Source organism: Epinephelus moara, chromosome 19, assembly GCF_006386435.1.
Source record: "Epinephelus moara isolate mb chromosome 19, YSFRI_EMoa_1.0, whole genome shotgun sequence".
Lineage (NCBI taxonomy): Eukaryota > Metazoa > Chordata > Actinopteri > Perciformes > Serranidae > Epinephelus > Epinephelus moara.
The window spans coordinates 40,504,449-40,522,511 of record NC_065524.1 but is presented as its reverse complement, the minus strand read 5'-3'; the positions used below and the strand labels follow the sequence as shown (position 1 = coordinate 40,522,511).

The 18,063-nt window shown below is 44.5% G+C and overlaps 1 protein-coding gene across 1 annotated transcript in view; it reads right to left on the bottom strand.

The window, feature by feature from the left end:
* The window catches only part of LOC126407010 (contactin-associated protein-like 4), a 104,323-nt gene that overhangs the window by 27,656 nt on the left and 58,604 nt on the right, over positions 1-18,063 (bottom strand). The window contains exons 6-13 of the mRNA XM_050071653.1: positions 12,079-12,254; positions 11,829-11,975; positions 10,558-10,825; positions 9,089-9,238; positions 8,376-8,547; positions 4,017-4,123; positions 1,666-1,785; positions 1,316-1,516 (exon numbers count right to left, since the gene is read on the bottom strand). Coding sequence (XP_049927610.1) covers positions 1,316-1,516; positions 1,666-1,785; positions 4,017-4,123; positions 8,376-8,547; positions 9,089-9,238; positions 10,558-10,825; positions 11,829-11,975; positions 12,079-12,254 — 1,341 coding nt within the window. The remainder of the gene's footprint in view (positions 1-1,315; positions 1,517-1,665; positions 1,786-4,016; positions 4,124-8,375; positions 8,548-9,088; positions 9,239-10,557; positions 10,826-11,828; positions 11,976-12,078; positions 12,255-18,063) is intronic.

The following is an 18,063-nucleotide window of genomic DNA, read 5'->3' as shown; positions in this document are numbered from 1 at the left end:
CTAGAGAGCTCATTTCTTATCTAGGCCTAACCGCCATATGGATTTTTACTAAACTTGGTAGATATGTAGAACAGGACGCCTCAAGGTGACTGGAGAAATTTAACTCTAATTGGCAACTGGGTGGCGCTATAACAACAGAAAAATGCTTCAAAATGGCTAAAATGCGACCGATCGCTGTGGCTCCCCCTGTGGACCAATGTTGTTGTTGTTTCTAATGTTTGCTATGACTAAGTCATGGTATGGTATGCTGTACATAATGACGGAAACTGTCACTGTGTCATTCTGTCTGTCCCACATTTTTCTACTCACTGACGTGGTCAATCTATGTGAAACTGCACTGGCATAGGTAGAAGGTGACAAAGCTACCAATGGGTATGGACTACTTATTAATTATTACTATAATAACTCCATAGATTTTGGAATAGACACCTGAAGAACAGGCACAACTTTATTTACACTTTTGTCCATCCCAGTTCCTACTTTAATCCAATCGCCAGAATAAGTGTTGTCATTGCATATTTCTGCAGACAACAGGAATGTTATCTTGTATGTTTCATACGTCGTGGATGTTAAAACAATTTTTCCTTTCAAATAATTTTTTGTGTGACAATGCTGTGTAAACATGTGGTTAACATTAGGCATAAAAGCAGCTTTGTTGGGCTTCAGAATACATCATGTTTTGGCATAAAATACCCCCTTTGTTAGTGGCAAATATGGCTGCAAATGTCCCAAACTCTTGTGAATAAATCATCTCTTTTGTCACTACCAGCACAGCTGGAAATATCCTGACCTCCTGTTTAAAAATATGTATTTTGTCACCACAAACAGCTGGAAATGTCCCAAACGCTCATTAAATAGTACCCACTGTTGACACCACAAACATGGCTGGAAATGTTCCAAACTCTTGTCAAAAAATACCTGCTTTTGTCATTATGAATACAGCTGGAAATGTCCTGCCTCTTAAGAATACCCCGTACACTTGCTACAAACACAGCTGGAAATGTCCTGACTGCTCATTAAAAAATTCCCTCTTCTATTTGTCTTGAACAGCGGTGCACTACTGTCTGCAGCGTGGCATCCACCATCCCCTCCTCATGAGCTCATAAACATGTAATCTGAACTACATTATCTTAGAAACGTTGATACGATACGTGTGAAATGCACAAATCTAACATATCTGTGGATTGCAGAGACGTACAGTACCAACACTTTACCCTGGGGACTGGGCTGCCTACTTATTCAAACGTCCTACTTTAACTTCCTTTCACATATTGAAAGTTTAAAATAATCTCCACGTGGCGTCACAGAATATTACCAGGTGTGTTGAGGAGGCGTGACCTCCTGCAGTGGTAGGTCAGTTCCTGTTCACAGTGCTCTGATTGGCTAATGATGGCCGCCAGCTGCTCCTCCTCAGACACGTATTCAAAGTGAGCCGAGTGGTGATTCTTCCCCGGCGACGGTCGGACTCTCGTCAGATCTGTGTTATTGTGCTGGACCACCATCCACGTCCCGTCCTCTGGTGGACAGAGACAGACGAAAGAGAAAAATACAAAGCATGTCTTTCATTTTTTTATATTCTGTTTGTGTGTGTGGGCAGGATGAAAGACAGGCTGGACACCAGGGTGTGTTTTGATGTGTGTGTGTTTTGATGTGTGTGTCAGCTACCCGTCATGTTGCAGTATATTCGCTGTGGTCTGATGGGTCCGCTGCCGTCCACATCAATGTAGTAATACCCCGACGTGTTGCCTTTGTGTTTGTACGCCTCACAGGACTGCTCGTATATTGCTGAGGAGAGACACAGCATCATCATCATCACCATCACCATCAGATCCACACTGACACTCCAAAGTACAGGGTGAACAAAATACATTTAAATCAGTAATGTATGGAGGCATTTGGCGGACTAAATTAAAATGAGATTATAATCTGACAATAGCATTTGTATTTCTCATTACATATGCATTAACTGGCTCAAAATTAAATGTTCATTTATGTGATATGTATTTTTATTTTCACTCCGAACATCCAGCATCTCTGATTATATTAAAATGAAATTACAAAAGACATTTGACATTTCATTTTCAAAGACCAGCTCCACTTTATGTTCTACAGTGTTCATTAACATACAGTCTGCCTAATACATCCATAAAAATACAGTTCATATTTTTAAGCATTTCAGAGTTTAGAGTTGAAAAATCTGAACTTCAGCCACCAGTTGACGCAGCGATAGCCAATCGGCATTGAGATCCTCCAGAGATGTGACACCAAGGAAACCGGCAACATTCGTTCATCACTTCAGGGATTTCGCACACACATGTATCGTGAGTTATTCGTATGAAGAATGAAGCAAGTCAACACAAAATATTCTAGTGTTCAAACTCGTGAGTGTGAACTCAGGAAGAAAGCTTATAAGCATATTTCCTAAAGTGTGTAACTGCTCCTTTAACTGCGGCCTTTGACTTATTACAGGAAATGTTTATAACAGTAGCTGAATACAGGGACTCTGGCTGCAGGTAGGGGAGCGCAGGGAACTCCTAACGTCACACAGACTTTGAAAGTGGTTACACACAGTCGACCCTTTCGTGCGTCTGGGCAGTTGACCACTATACCTCCAAACACTGACCCAGGAAACTCCAAGGAAGTGAAGAGTGAAAACATCTTAATAAATGTCTTAGCATCGTTTTGAATCATGTTGTTTTTTTGTTTTTTTTTTCAGATGTTTTTTTTGTAATCTGCCATCTGGAAAAAATGTAACACACAGAAACCTCTCACACTGAGTCTGATGTTTTATTCTATTCGATGGGAAAATTTGCAATTCGAGACAAAATGAAAAGAGACGTTTCCACCTTTGCCTCACTCCACTGGAGTTACCTATCTGTCTGTCACGAAGGGGCGGAGCTGTCCTCCACATTCTGTGTACAGTCCACATCTTCATCTTCATCATCATCATCCACCTGAATATTACTGTCTGACTTATGAAATGATTCTGCGCCCTGTTCTTCTGTCATGCCACGTCTGTGTCCCGCCTGATTCTTGGCCAATCATCTCTGAAGGCTTCTGACAGATGCAAAAAACACAGGAGGTCAAACCTGCTCCAAAGATTTTAATGATGGGCTAAAGTTTCAGACCCGCTGCACCAACATGACTCAACGTGAGGTTGTATTTGTTTTTAGACATGCAACAAATTTAGATCAAAACAGACTCTGTGTGCAAAGAGCGTAACCCTGGATGGCTCATTTGGTGAGCCATCGTCCGGTTCAAGCAGGGCTGACATTCTCCAGCTTCCAGTTGAGACCCCACTCAAGGGCATCGCATCTCCACATGGATGTTAAAGGTTTCTGTCACTTATATTTACTTCTTTTTTTATGTGCTGTAATGGAAAATAAATAAAATAGTTATTGGACACGTCACCATTTTATCATAATTCATCTGCTGGCTCATTGCTAGGGTCAAAACGGATCAAAAGAGTTCTGAATTCGGAATAAAACCCAATGAAAGTATTTGTTACAATACGATTCGACTGTTTGGGGACCAGAGTAAGTCACTTATCTAAGGAGACAAAGAACTAACAGTGTCTTCCTCTAAAGGATCTGCTTTGTGGCTGATGTCAAAGCGCTGATGAAGAGTCTCTTAAACTACAACGGTCTTTCTTATTTGTCTGTCTCTCTCAACCCTTCCTATCACTGTCTTGTTTCCTCCTCCTCTAAATCACCCTCTCCTTTCTTGAGTCCACTGAGACTTCTCCACGCTCACATGATGATGATGATGATGATGATGATGATGATGATGAGGAGCGCTGGAAAGAGGTCTGACCTTCTGCCACGACGCTGTCACCTTAAAAGCAGCAGGTCGTCTCATTACAGGAAGCGTATGAACAAACATAGACATGTACACACACACAGAGTGCATCCTGCGTGTGTGTGTGTGTGTGTGTGTGTGTGTGTGTGTGTGTGTGTGTGTGTGTGTGTGTGTGTGACCTTCAAACAACAGTAAGCAGTGACGCTTCAGGCTCTTACAGCTGTGACAGGTGGCTCCGCTGTAGCCGGTGCTGGAACAGTTACAGTGGAAGGTGTTCCAGGATTGACTGCAGCTGCCGCCGTGTTCACAGTGACTCGGAGAACACCTGAGAGACAGAGACAGAGACACGTTTATGCCTCGTTTCCACACTGTTTAGTTTTGTGTCTGTGTTGTCAGTACAGAGTACAGGCCTGATGTTCAATGCAAGGACATGCATCCTTTTACAGATGTATAGAAACACAGTGATGGCAGAAAACCATTGAGGCATTGGAGGAGATTAAAGTCCATGTCAGTGGGCGTCCCCGGCCTTGTTGTTGACGCCAGCTGCAGTTGTAAAGAAACTGTTCTTGGGGCATGAGGTTTTGATCCTGATGAACCGCAGCCTCCTTCGAGAGGGAAGTGCTTTACAGAGTTTGCGTCCAGGGCGACACATCGGCCACAGTCTTTCCTGCTGGCCTCAGGTGACCTGGAGATGTGCAGGTCCAGGGGGGACGGAGAATGGCAGCCAGCCACCTTCCCATTAGACCAAATGATACACTGCAGTCCGCTCTTGTTGTTGGCGGTGTCAGCAGTGTACCTGGGAGTGATGGAGCAGGTGAGGATGGGTTCGATGATTGTCTTTGGCAGGTTGAACTTCTTTTGCTGCGACAGGAAGAACATCCTCTGTTATGCTTTGTAGATGGAAGCATGGATCCATCCTGCCTTGTATCAACGCTTCAGGCTGCTGCTGGTGGTGTAATGGTGTGGGGGAGATTTTCTTAGTACCAACTGAGCATGGTTTAAACACCACAGCCTACCTGAGTATTGTTGCTGAGCGTGTCCATCCCTTTATGACCACAGTGTACCCATCTTCTGATGGCTACTTCCAGCAGGATAACGCACCATGTCACAAAGCTCACATCATCTCAAACATGACAATGAGTTCACTGTACTCCAATGGCCTCCACAGTCACCAGATCTCAGTCCAATAGAGCACCTTTGGGATGTGCTGGAACGGGAGATTCTCATCATGGATCAACTGTGTGATGTCATCATGTCAGTATAGACCGAAATCTCTGAGTAATGTTTCCAGCACCTTGTTGAGTCTGTGACGTCAGGAATTAAAAAGAACGTCCAAGACGGTACCAGCAAGGTGTACCTAATAAAGTGGCCACTGATTGTATGTCACCCACTGAAACTGCACAACCTAACAAATTTAAATAAATACAACTAAACTGTGAGTTAACAAATACGTAGTAAACATAATCACAATTAACAGTTAATTTACTTTCCTTTATTAAATCAATCGGTTTTCTAGATTTTCTGGGGTAAAATCAACCTGTCAGATTTAGCAGCACACATTCAGGTGACTATTATATTTTTTGTCTTCTGTGAACATGACTCAAGATCTGTTTGTGATAACAACAATGATTTACATGTCCTGGTGTTTTTGTTTTCACAGGACATCTGGCTCAGACTGCAGCATCTCAGATCCACACACTGGAACGAGTTTGAGGAAACTCTGCTGCTGTTAACTTTTTCCTTCGCAGTGTCAGCCTGGTGTCAGGACTGAGCCGGAGGCGGCAGATACAAGATGGAGAGAACAAAAGAAAACAAAGGGTTAGGACAGAAGGAACAGTGAGAGGAAAGAGACAGAATGATGGAGATGCTGAAGAGAGAGAAGGAGAGAGGAATTCAGGAAAGGAATTAGGGCTGAGAGATGGATCGAAGGAGAGGAAGGAGCAACAAAGGGGATGAAGGTTGGGATGAATGGAGCTCAGCGGCGGCTGGGTAAACATATTTGGAAGGGGAAATGAGGCCAGCGAATTGTGACTGCACAGAGAGAGGGAGCAGCATGTATTTTTAATCTTTTAGTCAGAGGGAAATTCACTGTTAGAGAAAGCCTGACTCAGCAGGTTTGTCAGATGGTAAAGTTTGGTGTTTAGCACCAATTTCTTTGCTTCCCTTTTATCTGCAGTGAGCTGGGATGGAGGCAGGTGCAGCGTTGTGCATTCACTGTATCTACTTTGTGCTTTAATAAACTCTGGCAGTCCATTGTTGCCTCGCTTATCTGCAAATATGCATGCACACACATCATGCACAACATGTGTCTCTTTCCTGAGTGCACTGCTACATTCAGTGTGCATTTAATCAGCCGAGCAGGAAGGCACGCTGCAGGGTGGAGGTGAGGGGCTGGAGAAGTGTAAATCAATTTTTCAAGTTGACATTTCATTGAAACAAAAGCAGCTCACAGGATAATATGTGCCCATACAGCAGTGGGCTCTAATGATTCGGAAAAAGGTCTAATGTCATGTTCTGAGAGCAGCGTGTCAGCGCTCACACACAACACCACATTAAACCGACACAGCGGAGCTTGACTTGACATTTTCTGCAGTACATATTAGAGGCCGCGCTGCAGGACTTGATGATACGGAAATGTCTACAATAATGATTGTGTCCAACGATGGTAATGGATTTTTCACTGTGCAACATCTGTGTTGGTTCAACAGGGTTTAAGTCCTTGATCCTCCTCAAGCTTGAGTCCTCTACCAGAGGCCTGGGAGTTTGAGGGATCTGTGCAGTATCGTAGCTGTTCCTGCACTCCTCTGGACAGAGACCTCACATGTTGTATCTGGAATCTGATGGCGACACTCTCCCATCAGGTCCTAAAACTGCACCAATATGGCAACAATTTGGATTTGAAGCTGAAGGAAGAAGCGTCCCAACTGACTGCAAGCAACGAAGAGCTGCTGTTTAGAGCTAGCTTTAGTCGCTAGCTCTGTTTTCATTGATTCCTGCTGCTCCATCATCATCCTCACTGTGACCTCGTCACATGTCCACGTTTGGTCATGGACTTTCCACGTCCACATATGACATCCAAGGTACCCTGGGTGTGTTGGTTGTTGACGTTCTGGGACGCCGTGTCAACTTCAGCCTGTTACATGCATTGTCTGTTTTCAAAATACACTTCTGTTTTCACAGGAAATGTACAGTTTGATACAGTCTCTTTCAAAATAAAAGCACTACGTCAGTACAACACCAACAACTGATGTTTTTTTTCCTTCAACAACACACACATGGTTGGGTTTAGGAAGAAAGAACAAGGTTTGTCTTTACAATATTACGGGAAGTGAACACCGGCCTCCCGGGTGAGAATCTGTTGTTGAACTCATCCACACCAGTCAGACTTTCGCCTCCTTATTTTATGTTGTCCGGCTGCGTTTTCACCTGACGCCACCGAGTGCTTTTACACAATGACGGCAACCAGCCACGTATCATGCCAACATGAAAGAACGGTTATTTTCGTCGGTGTCCGATCCCAGAAGTCACTGACCAACCACTGGTATTTGACGATTTGGAGTGAGACTGGGCTGCTCAATCATCTCTTAGTAATTATGTCTCCACCTGATAGGTTCCTGGTTTGTTTACATGACATAATGTGATGTGATAGTTTAACCTCGTTTGCTGTTCAGACACGGTGTCATTATGTTCCCTTCAGGAGCATCTGCTGAGTGTATTTTTTATAACGGCCCTTTTTGAATCTGAGTTCATGTGAATACTTTATGAGGACAGTTGATGTTTGTGACTTGAGTTCAGGAGGCTGACTCACCGTAGTGCTAACTTATATTGATAAATACGTTTTATTGATAAAATTGGTTTTCACCAGTCTGTCTTTTCTGGAGTCCAGAACATAAAAAACAATCAGCATAAGGAAGACAGTGATAATGATGATGATCATCATCTGGCAACAAGGATAAGAACAGCTGAAGCAGAGAAAGCAAACCTGGCAACCAGGAAATCTTTATCAAACCTGCCAACACTCTCCATCCTCCAATGCTAACATCAAAACAAAATATCCCAAAATTCCTCTAAACTCAATCAGATGTTGAGGCACAGAGCCAGCCGACTGTGTGTGTGTGTGTGTGTGTGTGTGTGTGTCGCTTCTCACAAATAAATCACATTTTGAAGAAACAAAGAAAAGCAAAACCACATTTCAGCTGAGAGAAGAGACGCTGTGCCTCATATGAGCTCGACAGACACAAAACAATAAGTGGATTGTTTTGTTAGCGAGGAGACATTTTGGGAAACGTTGAGACGGGACTCTCCTGCCATAATTCCTTCTGTATCCAATCCACTGCTGTCTAATAATCCACGTGTAACCCCATTTCACAGGGAACCAGTGGCAGAGCCTTCAGAGGCAGATTAATGGGGGATACAAAGGGAGAGTGATTTTAACATCGTCACATCCTCTTTCCTCACTGTGCTTTCTAACACAGTGTTTACAGAGAATAAAATGGTTAAACCAAAGTAAGAACCAAGTTAGCTTTGTTGTTTAGATCAGCATCTTCTGGATAAACATGATCAAACTGAGGTCTGACCTGTCGATGATGCCACACATGTCGATCTGCAGGTTACTGTAGTTTCCCATCAGCCTCCGCTGCACCACGATCAAGTCGACCGGCTGGTTGTCCACAGTCAGCAGACGCATGCAGCCCTGGAAAGCCTTGAAGGGGTTCATACACTCCTGGCTGCTCCCCTCAGAGGGACAACCTGCACAGGAGAGGAAACCATGATGTCCACCCTCAGCCTCAACTTCAAAATCCTTAAACAATAACTGGTCTTGTGTCATGTGGATGTGACAGGATGGCTTTTTTCATCCCCATCTGAGGATTCAACGATTTCAGAGTGAGACCAGATTGATCTGGTTGTAAATGAATGAGCATCTTTCCGACAGGTTTCAATCCGTCGCAGCTTTTAACCTCTGAATAACTTTACATATGATCGGATACTCTCAGGATCACCTGCTTGTTCATGCAGTGCTATCCTCTATGCTGCTCAGGATCACCTGCTTGTTCATGCAGTGCTATCCTCTATGCTGTAGTGTGCTGGGGCAGCAGGCTGAGGGTGGCGGACGCCAACAGACTCCACAAACTGGTCCGCAAGGCCAGTGACGTTGTGGGAACGGAGTGTGACTCTCTGATGGTGGTGNAAGGAGCACCTGTAACATAAATAATTTCCCCTCGGGGATCAATAAAGTATTTCTGATTCTGATTCTGATTCTGATGTGTTAGTTTGTTTCTTCTTCTCTTACCACCAAAGAAAAGTTGGCTTCCTGTTGAAACAACAAACGGCGGGCTGGCGTGAGCGGTGGCTCCTTCACCTCCGTCCACAGAGACAGTCAGATGTCCTCGTCTGGAGATCAGCTCCACAGAGTGCCACTGGCCGTCATTCAGGGCTGAACCTGAGCACACACACACACACACACACACACACACACACACACACACACACACACACACACACACATATTGACTGACTGTCTTCGTTTTAATTTCCTGAAGGCTGAGATTAAAATTTTAGTCATACACGTATTGATCTCTGAAGGGAGCTTCTGTGTGATTGCCTGGTGTCTCAGGAGGTCAGAGGTCGGGCTCAGCTACAAATCAATGCTGATGAAAATGGTCAAACACGAGTGTACAGCATGATGGACAAGCTTTCTCTGGTCTTCAGTCTTACTGGCATTAAAATTAAGATACTTCATAGTTTGTTCCTGGAAATGTGAGCTAGCTTGTCGATCCTGTCAGCTGCGTGTCTCATGGAGTGACCTTTGTGTCGTGCTTGATGTTCAGTTTCCTGCAAAAAGCCTCTGACAGAAACAAAAAGCAACTTGTAAAGTGCACTTAGCAGAGCGCAGATGTCCGCCAGCAGAGCTCATCGTGTTCACTCTTGAAAATGCAGCTACATCCACACAAGTCCCACACACGGGAGAAGTTGCCTTCAGGGCTTTCTGAAACTTTTCATTTTAACCCAAACCATTATCTTCCTAAACCTGACCAAGAAAACCCTGAGGGCAGTACGGACATGGCGCTATAGGGCAGCTACACAGTCCCTTCTTCACACCGCCTCTGCATTTTCACAGAACAAAAAAACAAACTTAAAGGTGAAGCAACTCTGTGCCCCCCATTGTACCTTTTTATGAAGGACAGTGAGGCAGAATGACGGCATGAAACTGAAGCCCGTTACAGTCGGTGAAGCCATTTTTCTTTTTAGCTGAGACAATGTCCAGAGATGTTTTTGACTCTGCTTTGCTACAAGGTTTTGAGAACTTGCAGCCCTTAAGAGAACCAAAGAGTCAGCAGGTAATGACGGTTTAAAACCATCAATAAAACAGTTTTTACCGTAATTGCGAGTCACCGCAACCACAACGGGTTCTTGAGCCTACAATCATACATGTGAAGTATGAGGCTGATTGGTCCAGTAGTTTGTGAGATTAGCTGCAGAAAGACAGATACACACACACACACACACACACACACACACACACACACACACTCATGACCAAATACATGATCCCCTCAGGTTTATGTGTGGCGAGATAATTACACCCCTCAAAAATAAAAGCTGTTCTGGGTTCCTTTACTACAAACACTCAGTCAGTCAACAGAACACGTCCGACCCGCTCCGTTTCATCCGTGCTGTGGTTATGTGAATGTTATCTGGACTGTGATGTAACTGCACACAAATGGAGACACCGAGCTGAAGGTTCAGGCTCACACTGACCTGCGCTGAGCTCCAGCGGCGCCCTGCCAGACTTGTGGATCTGCAGATGGAGCCTGGCCTTGCTCAGGTAGAGCCACACCGCACCGCCCCGCTCTGGGAGGTCAAAGGTGAGCAGCAGCCCCGCCTTGTTCCATGTCCGAAACTGAAGCCCCACCGATGTGCCCGCTGACGACGGCTCTGTTACCCCTGGCAACCAGAGGAAGCTCTGGGGGCTGGTGAACGTCACGGCAACAAAAACGGGTTCGGCACAAGAAAAGGTCACATTGCCCTGAGATAGATGGAGAAGAGGAGGGTGGGGGGGCAGATATGGAGTGAGAGGAGTTATTACAGCAGAGGAGGGAAAACATGATAACGCAGGAATTTGAATTCATTTCCAGGGCGGCGTGGCAGCGCCCTGATGCACAGAGATCTCATCAGCAAGTCTCCTTAAAGAGCAGGAGAGTATCACCATAATGAAAATAGCCAGGCTCAGAGTAAGCACACGCAGATCAAACTGAAGGCACCAATGTCACCAGGCAGCTGTCTGAGGTCAGAGAGGAAGTATGAGGGAGCAGGAGAGCAGCAGAGGAGGCGAGAGGCAGAAAAAGAGAGGAAATAGCAGACAGGGAGCAGTCGGTCATCTCTGCAGGCTCACAGTTTACTGAGGCAGTAAGTCAGTGTCAGGGCGCCAGCGGTGATGTGTTACATCCCAGGTTCCCTGCTGGGTTTCTATTTTCAGTGGAGGACGCAGCTCACAGACACTTGATCAAATCTAAAAGCCCTTTGTGGGGCAGTTAAAGCCATTCACAGTAATGCAGACTGAAGAGGAGAGCGCCGCAGAGACTCAGAGGTGACACACACACACACACACACACACATACACACACCACAGGTGTGGACCCGAGTCAGACTTAAGACTCAAGACAAAATCAAAAAAGACTCGACTTAACATCAATAAATCAACCATCAATATAAATAACCAGCGGCAGTTCATCAGTCAGTGAGAGTGTGTGTGGGTGTGGGTGTGGGTGTGGGTGTGGGTGTGTGTGTGTGTGGGTGTGGGTGTGGGTGTGGGCGGGGCATAAGCACATACAGCCAGCAGCAGCAGCAACTGGTCATTTTAACTTGACCAGCGGACTTCACTACAAGCTGATTGGCTGTTGAAACAGGTGACGTGCTTTCAAACCAGCTGCCGGCCATTTGACCAGCTGAGTGTCAGTGACACCATCAGCCTGCTGTACAGTATACGATGTGGTGTTAAACAAACATGCTTCTCATCAGAGCCGGTTTACCTTCACAGTGACCCGCTGGTCTCTCTGTTTTGCGAGATCAACCATGTTCACGCCGTTGTAAACCAGGTTTTCCAAACAGCCGTGGAAGTTTCTGTTTGACCCAACCGACCTCCGAGAGCTGAGACTGTGCTCTGCTCCAACACTCATCTATACGGGGAAAACATGAACACACAGACCAACTTAGAGTAAATATGAGCAGGTGTGACTGTTAGTGGGTGTTTGTCTGTTCACCCATGAAACACACACAGACCTGGTCATGGTCCCAGTGGGTGAATCTCGGAGGGATCTGCACCCACAGCATGCTTTTGTCCACGGTGAGGTTGAGGTGAGTGCTGTGATGCTCCACAGCAACGTGGTGCCAGTGTTGGTCGTCCAACAGGCTGCCCAGAGACACCAGATGCTGGCTGTCAGGAGAAGAAGTCCTGCCTGGATCACAGGACGGGGACAGAGTGAGATGAAGATAAAGGAGAGGATGAGGAGAAAGTTGGTATCTTGAATTGGTTAAAAAAATGCAGATGCTTGAAAACCGATATTGTTATCAATATTTGAGATTAGTTTTTTTCAATTTTATTTATAGGAAGGCTCAAGTCTGTGTCCATAGAGAGGGAGACAGGGCTGCTTTTCCTGCTCTGCTGTTGAAAATACAAAATGTGCACCAACTCCCAGTTTATGCCACATGATCTGGCAGGTACCGCTGTATTCGAGGTCTTAAAGTGGCACAGTGGTGTCACAGTTTTCTGTTGATCTCACCTCAGAGCCAGAGCCAAATCTAAGACAGGTGATAAGACATAATTAAGACTAAAGGGAGCAGACAAAGAGGTAGAAGGGCATAAATAAATGAAAGGAGAGGCTGCTGGTCCTCTGCCCTCCCTCAAGTGTTGGCAGAGCGCAGAGTTTCTGCTGAGAGAAAGAGGTGAAGACGCAGCTAAATGCACTCTGTCATTAAATATGAATTAGACATTGTTTGAAAGGAGACAACGCTGTCTGTGTGGATGGAGAAGTCAAGAGACAGAGAGACAGACAGAGAGCGAGTCAAATGTGTTCAGTCATCAATCATCATTGATCTGTCAGACAGATACTTGGCGAAGCAGAGGGAGAGACCAGAGAGAGGCAGAGCGGGAAGAGTGAAGTGTACTCAATCATCATTGATCAGCAGAGTGATGCTGGCACATCAGAGAGACAGAAACGGGGAATTGAATGCAAAGTCAAGTGTATTTAGTCATTACTTACACACACACTGATCTTTCACTGTGACCCGTCTGCTGGAAATGAAGCTGATATAGTGCTAATCTGCAGCAGAGAATACCAGCTCATCACCAGAGATACATTATACGTTACGTTTCTTTATGGTTTTATTCTCAACTGTTTCATGCTGTGGTTAATATAAGGTTAGGTTTGGGCACAAAAACCACTTGGTCAGGGTTAGGAAAAGAGCATACTCTGGCCTAAAAACAAGGACAGAAGTGACCTGATATGTTGTTTGTTTGGTCGCCACAAATATTTTACAGACAAAAATGACCCAATGTGTCATGACAATGACCCACCTCTGTTGAAACAAACACGGCCAAAAAATGTCCCAACATGTTATGTAAAAATACCCATTTCTGTTGCAACAAGCACAGGCAGAAATGTCCCCATGCGTCGTTAAAAAGGGTCCATGTCATTGGTTCGACGGCCCATTGGTTCGACATCCCATTAGTCCGACTGTCCGCGGTGCTGAACGGCTCGCGGCGGGCGTATGGTGCGCCGCGACCGGCTTGAGGCGGAGCAGGCTCACAGCTTATGTGTTTGTCACTTTCTTTTTCATTTTAACCCACACCATGATCTTTTCCTGACCCTAACCAAGTGGTTTTTGTGCCTAAACCTAACCAGACCTTAACCACAGGGCATCATGATGATTTCGGAACGGACTTAGGAACAATGAGTTTAATATGGTCGGAACAATGGGATGTCGAACCAATGGGCTGTCGAACCAATGGGCAGTTCCCGTTAAAAATTCCCAGTTTTGTCACAACAGGGCCAGAGATGTCCCGACATGTTAAAGAATTTCTTGGTTTCGTCACAAACAACTAGAAATGTCTTGACATGTTGATTAAATATACCCGGGTTTGTTACAACAAACACAGCTGGAAATGTCTCGACTTGTTTGTTTTTTTTGTTGTTTTTTTCAAATAGCCAGTTTTGTTGTAACAACCTGTAGGAAATTCCTGGTTTTGTTGCGTTAAAATGTTGCATTAAAAAGCTGGAAATGTCACATGGCTGGGAATGTTTTTTTTTTTTTTTTGCTGGATTCATGGTGTTGTTGCATTAAACAGAGGTTATATTATTTAAAATACCTGATTGTGTCGCAACAAACCAAATGTTAAGAAATTTCCAGTTTTGTCACAACAGCCCGCTGGAAATGTCCCAACTGTGCGGTCCTTCCAGAAAAACACAATTATGCGATCGCATAATTCAACACATATTCAGCCAAAGTCCACATATTTATGCGGGGGCCGCATTTTTTCAAAGACGCCGCACTTTCACCACATAAATCGCCGATTTCCGCACAAAATGCGAGAAATATGCGGGACTTGCATGATTTCATAATCCCCACATTTTCGTTGCAAAAAAGTCACATATATCTTAGCAGAAAGTTGAAAAATGTTGCATTTACTTCACACAAGAGCCTTGGGAACGTTTTGAAGTGACGTAATTACGTGACGTGAACGTCATCGAAAAGCTGCGAACCGCGCGAAGAAGCCATGTTGAAGCCCACAAATCAGTCTCATTTGCCAACAAAAATAAGCGCAAAAGACTGCGCAAAGCAGTTTCCCGGTGTGTTACATGACAGTGGGGGCAAATTATTTTGCACTCCGTGCAACTGCGTGTTGGACCACAGGCGGAAGTCGATGCTGGACAACCACTTTGTCACCGCCAAACATTCGAGGATGGTTAAAGCAGCAGCAGAAGCAGCCAAGAAGCAGCTCACCTTTGCTGTAGGTTACACTGGACTTTGTGTGTGTGTGTGTGTGTGTGTGTGTGTGTGTGTGTGTGTGTGTGTGTGTGAAAATGACTCTTTACATTAAGGTAGTTGCCTAGTGAGAACAGGGTGTTGGGGGAATCACTTTTTTTTCTCTTTTTCATCAAACCGCAATTTTTGCAAGTTCCCGCAATTTCATTGCATGAAATTGCATAAATATCCCACATATTCCATCGCATTTTTTAAGAAAACATGCCGCATAATCAAGGATTTTTGCCCGCAACAATCACAAAAAAACTCCGCATTTTTCTGGAAGGGCTGACTGTGGTTTTGTTGCATCAAACAAGGCTGAAAATATGTTGCAACAATCAGATGGAAATGTCCTGACATGTTGGTAAAATTTGTCCGTATTTATTTTGGAACAAACATGGCCAGAAATGTCCTGACATGTTGGTAAAGAATTCCTTAGTTTTGTCACAACAAATACAGCTGGAAATGCCCCGACAACTTGTTAAAAATACCCAGTCTTGTCACTTCAAACAAGGCTGGAAATGCCCCAACATGTTAACCAATACCAGTTTTTGTCACAAAAATCAAATGGCTGGAAATGTCCCGACATGTTATTAAAAAACACCCAATTTTGTCCTAACAACCCGCTGGAAATGTCCCAATATGTTTTTGTAAAATATCCAGTTTTGTCGAGGGAAACAAATGAGTGGAAATGTCCTGACGTCATGTTTAAACGTCCTGCTTTAGTTGTTGCTTGCCAACAGTCTCGTCTAGGTGCCATGTCATCCACCTCCCCCTCCTCCTGCTGAAGACAAACTCAGCTCATATACATGAACTCTGAACTACGTCACTTTGGAAAAGTTGATAAGATACGTATGAAACATAAATGTAACATATCTGTGGTTTACCCTCAAGAAGATCTGCCATCATGCCGGCTTTGCTTTTTTACACTGCTGTGAGATTTTAGATTTTAGATTTTAGATTTTAGATAGCTTGCCGGCGCTCCAGAAGCAAACAGGGTGTGACAGGTAACAGTGTCTGCCTTAAGTGTCATTGTACACAGACCTGGATTCGGCTCTGTTACTCCCCCTCGCTGCTGGCTTAACGATGGTGCTAACTATCCCCTCACATTCCATGTTTGCACATTGTACACACAGCGGAGAGGTGGAATAAACAGGGCAACACTTCCGCCTCGACAACAACTGCTTTGCTGAAAACTCCACAGGGCGCTGTTGAATGTTTAGGAAGGAAAAGGTTATAAAGATAAAGATTTAATAATGTGCAGAACTCTTTGTATCTGACAGAGGAGCAAAAAGTTGAAACCCTTGAGGTGTATTTTTGTTCTTCTCTACGATAACATTTGTCCGACAGACGCCCTTCATGTCTGCAACACTTGAAGAAACTTTTGGGATTTCTCCCGAATCACTAAAGGTTCAATGAGGTCGACTTAATTTTCAGGGAGTTTCCTCAGGATTCATGTGGCCTCCTTTAAGGGACTTTTTAAGGGAACTGTCCTGTTTTTATGACCTGAGAAGCTGCTAAAAGTTCCTTAAAGCGTTTTTACTTTTTACAGTGCAGGTTCCCACATTAGATCATTCCAGACGGCCCCCAAAGGCAGTATCACCTCATCTGCTGTCTGCTTCTGCATTACAGCAACTCACTGACACACTGAACCTCATTCTGGTGGAAGACACCAACGGCTGTTATCAGATGGCACTAATAGTTTTAGCATTTTCATTTTATTCCATTCAGCTTACATGATTGAGACGCTACGAGCGACCTCTGACCCCTCTCACAACAAGAGCTCCAGGAGAACAGATCAGAAATGTTTGAAGGCTTTTAAAGAAGCCAAAAGAAGAATGAAGAGAAAGTTATGTCTTCATTGATATTCCGCTGCTGTCGTGCCTTTTGTGAAGCTTTTTAAGATGCATAAAGTTTAAAGTGTAAACCTTCTGTTGTCGTACGCGAGACGTCGAGTTTTCTAAAAGCTGCCTGTGTGCTGCTGGAATCAGACACTGTAATTGTTTCTGTCCTTTCATTTTTTCTCCCTTTCATATTCATGACCGTGGCTGCCAGCGCAATGTGCCGTTTTTAAACGAAGCACCACAGAAACACCTCCAGAAAGGAGTTTGGAAATAAGGTTTGATGTTGATGATTTGTTGGGGTCGTTTGAGACGGAGCGAGCGACTAAACGCCGGTGCGTTTGAGCCTCACAGGCTGTGCTGCTAATCAGACTGTGAGTCAAACATCCTCTGTGTGTTAGTGGAATGAGTCAGCTGTGGGCTGTAAACTGAAGCACAGCTGGCTCTCTCTCTGACACAGATGAAGGCTTAGCTGTTTATTTACAAGCCTGTAAGACTGAACCGTCCTTTAAATCACTTCGGACGGAGCAGAATAGTAAGTCAGTACACTACTGAGCTGACAGACTTTATCTGATGAGTCATCGTCTTCCTCCACTCAGCATCTGTTCTGTAGCTACAGGGACAACAACTGCACGACAGGAATAAATCGTTTGTTCACAGGTAACATTTGATTATGTCCAGACGAGTGCTACAGAACATCTCAGTTCTGTTAATAATGTGCAACATTCCCAGTATGCATTGAGACTAACCAGACCAGACCAGTGCTTAGACACATTCAGGTCCCATCAGTCCATCGTTACACGATGGACGATCCAACAGCACCTGAACCTGCAGCCCGAGCTACTTTAATACAACTACAAATCAATCTCCTGTGTTTCAGCAGCTTCTGTTTAAACTCAGAGCTTCACAGGCAGATCCCATCAGATCCCATCAGATCCCATCAGATCCCATCAGCTCCCATCAGATCCCATCAGATCCCATCGGCTTTTTTAGCCCCTGAACTTGGGTGTTTCTTATGGCCCAGTGTTTATTTAGCTCCCAAACTTTTTTTTGCAGCAGCTTTTTAGCCTCTGAACATGGTTTTAGTTTTTTTTTTTTTTTTACCAAGACATCACTGATTTTCCAGCAGGGATTGAGCCCCCAAAACCAGTTATTTTTTTAAACAACAACATACAAATGTAATGTATCTATGGTTTGCAGAAATTAACAATGCCAACATTATTCTAGGGATTAACATCAGTTTCAAGGTCAAACACAAGCCAGAGCATCACCTGTAGTGTCAGCCAGTATCTCAGTAACCTGCGGTGCCACGACTCAGAATGTGTATCTGACTATATAATGACCAAAACTCTGTGTGTGTGTGTGTGTGTGTGTGTGTGTGTGTGTGTGTGTGTGTGTGTGT